Source organism: Lotus japonicus, chromosome 4, assembly GCF_012489685.1.
Source record: "Lotus japonicus ecotype B-129 chromosome 4, LjGifu_v1.2".
NCBI lineage: Eukaryota > Viridiplantae > Streptophyta > Magnoliopsida > Fabales > Fabaceae > Lotus > Lotus japonicus.
In genome coordinates this window covers 38,237,911-38,247,479 of record NC_080044.1, presented here as the reverse complement: position 1 = coordinate 38,247,479, position 9,569 = coordinate 38,237,911, and the positions used below count along the sequence as shown (strand labels likewise).

Sequence of the window (9,569 nt, the reverse complement as noted above, 5' to 3'; positions counted from 1 at the left end):
TAAGAGGAAACTATACAGCTTCTTCCATCCTTGCTCGGCCGGTTACTATTCCTCCTCCATCTCAGCATGGCTAAGCATCGTCGGAAGGCTCTCCATCGCCTAATAGCGTTAAGCACCCAAACAACAAGTAGCAAACAGAAAGGGTTAACTCCATACAACTACCACATATAAAAGAGAAAAGCATGCTATTGAATTTAATTACATAGCATGGTAAATAACTAGCAACTTAACTCAAGTTAGATGACAACTCATCCTATCAATCATGAAATCGAATCATATATTTAACGGAATCAAACGATATGGTTTTAAAACAGATATCAACAACTTAATAACATAAATTAACGCAGGAATCAATAACTTAACAGTATAGATTAATTCAGATAATAATAACTTCAACAGTATAGATGTAGATCAAATTTCAACAAAACCAACAATACAAATCGACTCATATATCAACAAAACCCACAATATAAATCAAATCAGATATCGTCAAGCCAACAATATAAACCAACCCAGATATCAATAGAACCAACAATAAAATCAACTCGGATATCAATAAAACCAACAATATAATCAACTCAGATATCAATAACCTCAACAATATCAATCAAACAATAACGTCTCGCAAGACGGGACAATCACGTGGGACAAACCCACCTCATCGCCACTTTAGCGTCTCAAAAGACGGGACAATCACGCGGGACAAACCCACCTCATCGCCACTTTATAACGTCTCGAAAAGACGGGACAATCCCGTGGGACAAACCCACCTCATCGCCACTTTAGCGTCTCAAAAGACGGGACAATCGCGTGGGACAAACCCACCTCATTGCCACTTTATAACGCCTCGAAAAGACGGGGCAATCCCGTGGGACAAACCCACCTCATCGCCACTTTAGCGTCTCAAAAGACGGGACAATCACGTGGGACAAACCCACCTCATCGCCACTTTAGCGTCTCAAAAGACGGGACAATCGCGTGGGACAATCACCACCACATTGCCACTTTAGGACATCTCGAAAGATGGGACGATCACGTGGGACAATATCCACCACATCGCCACTTTATAACGCCTTGGTAGACGGGACAATCACGTGGGACAAACCCACCTCATCGCCACTTCAAGCAAAACAAAACATCTCATCCAACTCAGTAGTCACTCAAACAACAATCTCAAATCCAATAATCAAATCAGGGTAACCACATGTTATTCATAATCTCAACGAACATAAATCAATTCAATGCATACCAACTCAGTTCAATGACAGAAACCAGTAAACGGCCGAAGCCTGTCAGAAAACGGAGACACACGTATCAATAAGTTCACTCGGCCGAAGCCTCCAGAAAACATTTTCCCAGTTCAACATAATAATCATAATCATCTGCCAATCCAAATAAACATCTTCATCTCAAACGCAGGCAAGACTCCAAGACGCGCTAAAACTGAGTTACCCTTGTAAGATCAAGATTTGGTCATGTGGTACAACTCTATGTTTTGATGATAACAAGTATTTATTTGTGGATGAACAACTATGATACTCTAATATGTGTCTTGAGTGTTTTGACAAACAGGTTCTGATTCTGACACCAGAAGATATATTCGTCAGAAGATCAGAGGATCAGAAGATCAGAGGATCAGAAGAACTGAAGATCAGAAGATCAGAAGATCTGAGGATCAGAGGATCAGAAGATCTGAGGATCAGAAGATCTAAAGACCAGAAGCTCTGAGGGACCAGAGGCTCTGAAGGTCCAGAAGCTCTGAAGGTCCAGAAGCAGAAGTTACGAAGGTTAGAGGATCCAAGCATCCCTCTGACTCTGATCACCAAGCTTCACAAGTTCCAACACGAAGCATTCCTCTGATCAGAAGTCAATGGTTAAAGGCAAATGTCTCTATCAAGAAGTACAAGAGCAGTGTACTATTCTGAAAAGCCTACCTACCAAGGTTCAGCCACAGCAGATTCTGGAAGTTCCAGAAATGCCTCCAACGGTCATATTCTCTCAACAGAAATAACCTTTGCACCTTGGACTATAAAAGGCTGAAGAAAAGAAGAAAGACCAAGATAGAGATCAATAGCTGCAATACAAGAAAAGATTCAAGCCTCTACTTTCTTCATCTGTTCTTATTTAGTTTACACTCAGCTTATTTAGAAGCAAACCTTTGTAAACACCAACCTCAAACAGTTGTTTGATTTTCCTTAAGGGACCGGGTAGGTCAGTATCCTTAAGAAGACTAAGAGAGTGAATCTTAGTGGTGATTCCTTTAGGAGATCAAGGTTGATCGGATCCTAGAGAAGACTAAGAGAGTGAATCTTAGTGTGAGCTAAGTCAGTGTATTGTTAGTCACTTGTAGGTTTCAAGTGCAGTTGTAACAATTATCTGATTAGTGGATTGCCTTCATTCTAAGAAGGAAGAAATCACCTTAACGGGTGGACTGGATTAGCTTGAGGGATTTATCAAGTGAACCAGGATAAAATACTTGTGTGCTTCTCTCTTCTCTCTATCTTTATCCGCTGCACCATCTATCTCAGAGAAACCGAAAAGATTTACTTTAAATCTTAAGGGGAAAGTTTTTATTTTCAAAACTCTATTCAACCCCCCCTTCTAGTCGTTTTTCACACCTTCAATTGGTATCAGAGCGCAAGTTCTGATTACCACACCTAACAGTGTTCAGTAGATCCGGGCCAGTGTGAAAAACTCATGGATTCCACCACTACTACAAGCAAATATCAATACAGTGCAAGACCACCTATCTTTGATGGTCAGAGATTTGATTTTTGGAAAGATAGAATCAAAAGCTTCTTTCTTGGCTTTGATCCTGATCTCTGGGACTTTGTTGTTGATGGCTACACCCCTCCTGTCGATGAACATGGTGTAAAGATTCCAAGGAAGAAGATGAGTGAAGATCAAAAGAAGGAGTTCAGAGATCATCACAGATCAAGATCTATTCTGCAAAGTGCCATTTCATATGAAGAATATGAGAAAATTACTGATCGTGATTCCGCCAAGGGCATCTTTGAATCCTTGAAGATGTCTCATGAAGGAAACAAGAAAGTGAAAGAATCAAAGGCACTGTCTTTGATCCAGAAATATGAATCCTTCCAAATGGAACCTGACGAATCCATTGAGGATATGTTTTCCAGATTCCAGTTGATTATTGCTGGAATAAGACCCCTCAGCAACAGCTACACCACTGCGGATCATGTCATGAGGATCCTTAGAGGTCTTCCTGAAAGCTGGATGCCTTTGATAACTTCCTTGGAGCTAACTAGAGATGTTGAGCAGATGAGTTTGGAAGAACTCATAAGCATACTGAAGTGTCATGAACTAAAGCGTGCTGAACATCAGGATCAGAAGAAGAAGTCTATAGCCTTGAAATCCAAATCTGAAAAGGCTAAGGCTCTCCAAGCAGAAGCAAAAGAATCTGAAGAAGCCTCTGAAGATTCTGATGAAGATGAGCTGACTCTGATATCCAGAAAGCTCAACTGCATCTGGAAGCACAGGCAGAGCAAATTCAAAGGCTCATCAAAGGACAAAAAGTCAAAGAAGCATTTCAAGACCAAGAAGAGTCTGATGGTGACTTTTGATGAATCAGAGTCAGAGGATGTTGACTCTGATGGTGAAGTTCAAGGACTCATGGCTATTGTCAAAGACAAAGGAGCAGAGTCAAAGGATGCTGTTGACTCTGACTCAGCATCAGAAGGAGATCCTACCTCAAACGATGAAAATGAGGTATTCGCTTCTTTCTCAACCTCTGAACTGAAACATGCTTTGTCTGATATCATGGATAAGTATAACTCTTTATTGTCTAAGCATAAAAAGTTGAAAAAGGACTTATCTGTTGTTTCCAAGACTCCTTCTGAACATGAGAAAATTAATTCTGATTTGAAAAATGATAATCATGCTTTGGTAAATTCTAACTCTGTGCTTAAGAACCAGATTGCTAAGTTAGAAGATATAGTTGCTTGTGATGCCTCTGATTGTAGAAATGAATCTAAGTATGAAAAGTCTTTTCAAAGATTCCTGGCTAAAAGCGTAGACAGAAGCTTAATGGCTTCAATGATCTATGGCGTAAGCAGAAATGAAATATATGGCATTGTCTATTCTAAACCTTCTGAAGTTGCTGCATCATCTCTTAAGAAAGGAACTTTCTCTATGTCAAAATATCATGCTCAAATTCCTTTCCATTATCCTGCTGAAAGACCCAAAGTTGTCAGAACTTCTGGGCAACTAACAAGAAAGGACCCAGAAAGTGGGTACCTAGGGATAAGATTATATATGTTGCAGGTATCTTCAATAGGTCCATCGAAACTCCAACCATGGAACCTGGACAGTGGATGCAAGCAACACATGACGGGAGAAAGGCATATGTCCCAAGATCCAAAACTTGAACCTGAAGGTGAAGTTGATCTTGGAGGCATCAGTAGAGTAAGATTTGGTCAAGTCAAAGCTAGCTGAAAAAGCTTGTAGAGATGAGCATGACTGTTTCAGATAGAAACAAAGACTCAGAACTTGACGAACCAGAAGCAACAACATCAGAAGATGCTACTACAACTTCTGACTTGCGTCATCAGAAGAAGAGTTGGTTCCTAGCTTCTCATTCTGAAGTATCTGAAGATGAAATTTTGTCCAGAACGGAGATGTCACCAGAACCACACTTCTGCTCTCATCAGAAGATACACTAATCAGCAGCCAAGTATCCCTTGGTATTCCTTCTGAGGGGGAGTATTTCGTCTTATGCTCTTACTATTTTTTTCCACCTTCATTCTTTTTTGCTTATGACAAAAAGGGGGAGAACTTATAGTATCTTGACAACTCCTATATTATTTAGCTCAGAATCTAGATATTACTAACGTTGATATTAAGTATTAGATTCAGGGGGAGCTTAGCTCAGAATCAAGTACGAGTCTTGGATTCAGAAGGAGCAAGAAAAACTATACACATCAGGATAAGTTTTAACTCTGATACCTTATACTCTGAGTGTATTCAGAGTGTATTCAGTTTAATTGTTTAGAGTTGTTCATCAAAATACATGGTTTTGTCATCATCAAAAAGGGGGAGATTGTAAGATCAAGATTTGGTCATGTGGTACAACTCTATGTTTTGATGATAACAAGTATTTATTTGTGGATGAACAACTATGATACTCTAATATGTGTCTTGAGTGTTTTGACAAACAGGTTCTGATTCTGACACCAGAAGATATATTCGTCAGAAGATCAGAGGATCAGAAGATCAGAGGATCAGAAGAACTGAAGATCAGAAGATCAGAAGATCTGAGGATCAGAGGATCTGAGGATCAGAGGATCAGAAGATCTGAGGATCAGAAGATCTGAAGACCAGAAGCTCTGAGGGACCAGAGGCTCTGAAGGTCCAGAAGCTCTGAAGGTCCAGAAGCAGAAGTTACGAAGGTCAGAGGATCCAAGCATCCCTCTGACTCTGATCACCAAGCTTCACAAGTTCCAACACGAAGCATTCCTCTGATCAGAAGTCAATGGTTAAAGGAAAATGTCTCTATCAAGAAGTACAAGAGCAGTGTACTATTCTGAAAAGCCTACCTACCAAGGTTTAGCCACAGCAGATTCTGGAAGTTCCAGAAATGCCCTCCAACGGTCATATTCTCTCAACAGAAATATCCTTTGCACCTTGGACTATAAAAGGCTGAAGAAAAGAAGAAAGACCAAGAGAGAGATCAATAGCTGCAATACAAGAAAAGATTCAAGCCTCTACTTTCTTCATCTGTTCTTATTTAGTTTACACTCAGCTTATTTAGAAGCAAACCTTTGTAAACACCAACCTCAAACAATTGTTTGATTTTCCTTAAGGGACCGGGTAGGTCAGTATCCTTAAGAAGACTAAGAGAGTGAATCTTAGTGGTGATTCCTTTAGGAGATCAAGGTTGATCGGATCCTAGAGAAGACTAAGAGAGTGAATCTTAGTGTGAGCTAAGTCAGTGTATTGTTAGTCACTTGTAGGTTTCAAGTGCAGTTGTAACAATTATCTGATTAGTGGATTGCCTTCATTCTAAGAAGGAAGAAATCACCTTAACGGGTGGACTGGATTAGCTTGAGGGATTTATCAAGTGAACCAGGATAAAATACTTGTGTGCTTCTCTCTTCTCTCTATCTTTATCCGCTGCACCATCTATCTCAGAGAAACCGAAAAGATTTACTTTAAATCTTAAGGGGAAAGTTTTTATTTTCAAAACTCTATTCAACCCCCCCTTCTAGTCGTTTTTCACACCTTCAACCCTTACCTTCGTGAGTAGAAGTTGTGCATGGAAGTTGCGAACCTAGAACAAGGAAACACAATCATCAACGCAAGCCCTACTAGAAGCAATCAATCTAATAACACTAATCGAAATCGTAAAGAAAGCTTTTAAAGCTTCAGAGTTCACATTTGGGCACGAATGGACAACAGAGACTTCGTTCGCTAAAACGAGCATAACTCGAGCTACAGTACTGGGAATGACACGAAACCAACGCCAAAATTTCGACAATTGAAAGAGCTACGCAATGGCTTAGATCATACAGACCCATAAATTATTTTTGGACACAGTACCCTAACACACAAGTTTCTGCCACTCTCAAAAATAGGGTTTCCGAACTTTTTCTTCGATCTAATTTAATTCCTAGGTATTCTTAGGCGATATCTGGGCCAGGGAAACTTTCAGAAAAATTATCGGATCGAAAACTAGAACAGGGGTATTTTGGTCAAGATTTTTAGCTCCGGAACTCAAAATCAGAATTTCGAAAAATAAATTGGATGAGGTCGATACCAACGACGATTATGACAACTAATCCTACTGACGCTAAGCTCAGTCGAGAGTTTTTGACTCAAAGCGGAACCTCAGCATAAAATGGGTATTTTAAGCAGAATTGAAGTTCTGCGGCGATTCGGCGAAATGTAATCCGCTAAACATGCTCTTGGGCATGCAGGGAATAAGTTTAGACAGAGAAATCAAGTTATTTGGACAGTTTTACAAAAAGCTCAAAACTTTGAGCACAGAAAGACATAGAGAAAAGCGACAGAATTTACGATGAGAGGTAAGGAAAAAGCATCAGTACCTCGAGGCCTACGCGTAGCAACGAACTGTGCGATGATCAGACAAGAATCAGTGAAAATCTTTTTCTCCTCCTTCCTCCTTGAAGCTCACGGCCGTGTGTGTGTGTTGGTGGTGATGTTTTTTTTTTTTTTTTGATTTCTCAAGCTATTTATAGAAAATGGAAAACGCGGGAAAATAAATATTTCGCGATTCCGATTTTTCCTGCACATTTCTCCGTGAATTCTAAGATAAGTTCTGGCGACAGAATTCCAGAACTCAAAACAGGTTTCTCAGAATTAACGCAAACGATCCAAAGTCGGTGTAAATCTATTTTACCCGAAAAAATACTTTTTGCAGTTGATGTCGGATGAGAAAACTTCTTTCTGAAGAAAGATTAGAAACATCGAAAGAAATGGGTGTACGCGTGTGGAATCTTCGTTTGAAGCTCCGAATAGAAAAAGTCTTCATCAACAGTTTACTTTAAGGTTCTTGAGCTAACAGGAACTCGGTTTCGGCAAACTTCCGAGAATCGAAATCGATCGTTCGTACAGTCCAGGGTTTCTTGTCGAAACACTCGTCGTGGAAAGGAATAAGAGAAGTTCTTATATTCCTCTGAATATTTTTGAATATCGTTTCTACAGTGCTTTAAGAGCAAATTAGCCATTTACTAACGTTTTCGCCCTAAGGCGGAAGTGAATGAAACTCGTGCTATAACCTATAGCGACTATATAACTATTCTTAACCATTCCCTGAACTTTCTTTCTCATAATACTAATCCAAACATCAAACATAAGTCAAGTTCCTCTCACGCTTATACAGAATCCTATGCGTGAGGTGGAAATTAATTAATTTATTTTAATTCTAAAATCCTGGGTCTTACAATACTACCCCCCAAAAAGTAAGTTTCGTCCTCGAAACTTGGTGTCAGAGGAACTCGGGAGTGTCATCCCCTCACATAACATTTCCTAAGCTATCCTCAAGTCTCGTTTACCCTTAGGTTCTTGGTGACTCTCCCACAGATAACAACCTCCAGTCTGCAACTCAATGCTAGAACTTTCCATCCTTAACCTGGTCACTCCTATGTCAATCAAATCCTTAGTTTGCTACCCAAAGTCTGACAGTCTCCAGGTTTTACCCACTTAGGACAAGAATTCTCAGACTTAAAGTCTACACCTTTACTAAGTTTGGACCTCTATTATCCATTCGCTCTCTCACACTCCTCAAGTGGAAGACTATTTCTTAAAACTACAACTTATCCGCAAGGAGAATCAAACATTTAACATAAACCCATCTATCAACTCGACTAATCATCGATCCAATCCAAACAATCCTCCTATCATAGTCCACGCCAGCTGTGATTCCAAATATCACCCCCTCAATATTAAATTGATCAGGCTCAATATCTTGCGGATGAAAATTTAGAAAAACTCACTAGTAAGGCCAATGAGTCTATCTCATCAAGTAGCCACGTCTAATCTAAGATCATCTCTTAATCTATCAAATCTCTAACAACTCCTCCTTGCAAAAGATACTACCCTACTCCTGGAACTCATACGACCTCTCATCAGAATCCGTCTCTTAACTTCTATTCCTTCTACTGTTACATCCTTATGAAACAAGGATAGATACTATCAGGTCGAACAGTAATTCTGTCACATCTAGCTTTAACCACGTCACACAAGCTAAGTCTATAACAGAATGTGTAGCACCATAATCAAATAGTACGATAAGGGAATTACCCGGGATCTCGCGGGTATCGCGGATTAGACCCTCGTCTTCATCAACTTCAGTTCCACTAATGAAGTAGACCATTCGACCAGCAGTAGGCCTCCTTGCCCCAGCAACATTTGCAGCAACCTCAACTTTAGGAACCTTGCAATCCCTAGCAATATGACCTTGCTTGTTGCAGTTCCAGCAGACCATAGGAATCTCAGAACAGCGATTAGCAAGATGCCCCTTTTTGTTGCACTTGAAACAAGTCACATCCTCCAGGCTCACCGAAAGAGGTCTCGGTCCAGTTCCATCCCCGCCCGAGGGATAAAAAGTCCCAGAAGTTGCTCCCTCACCCTGAGAACGGAGGTACGGCTTCTTCTGATAGTGCTTGCCCTGGTCATCTCTTCCTTGGTTAGTCCTTGTCGAACCTCCACTTCCTTGGTCAGACTTGTTCAGACCTCGGTACTTGCCCCTTGCGTTATCAATGGCCTCGATTCCCTTGGTCTTCTCCACCTGAACTTGGTAGCGGTTCAGTCCTAGCGGTTGCACCGCCCTCTGTAGCTCATAGCTCAACCCATCAATGAAGCGCTCACACATATAGCTTTCATCTATTTGTCCTCGAAAGTAGCGGAAATGTTTCGCCAACGACTCCAACTTAGAAGCATACTCAGCTACGGTCATGCCTCCTTGACGGAGTCTCAGAAATTGGGCCTCCTTAGCGGCTCTAGCACTATTAGGAAAGTACTTGTCCAGAAAAGCCCCACGGAAACACTCCCAGGTGATAGCTTGATTGTCAGCCTCCATCATAGGCCTA

At 40.6% G+C, this 9,569-nt stretch overlaps 1 protein-coding gene across 1 annotated transcript; it reads right to left on the bottom strand.

Annotated features, from left to right (window-relative positions):
• Window positions 1–8,650: 8,650 nt before the first annotated feature.
• LOC130712717 (uncharacterized) lies at window positions 8,651–9,352 on the bottom strand. The gene has a single exon (XM_057562535.1). It carries the CDS (start codon window positions 9,350–9,352, stop codon window positions 8,651–8,653), a length of 702 nt encoding a protein of 233 aa, XP_057418518.1.
• Window positions 9,353–9,569: the final 217 nt, after the last annotated feature.

Bases quoted from the DNA above. Each gene is read 5' to 3' on its own strand.
- LOC130712717 (XM_057562535.1), bottom strand. From the start codon at position 9,352: ATGTGTGAGCGCTTCATTGATGGGTTGAGCTATGAGCTACAGAGGGCG.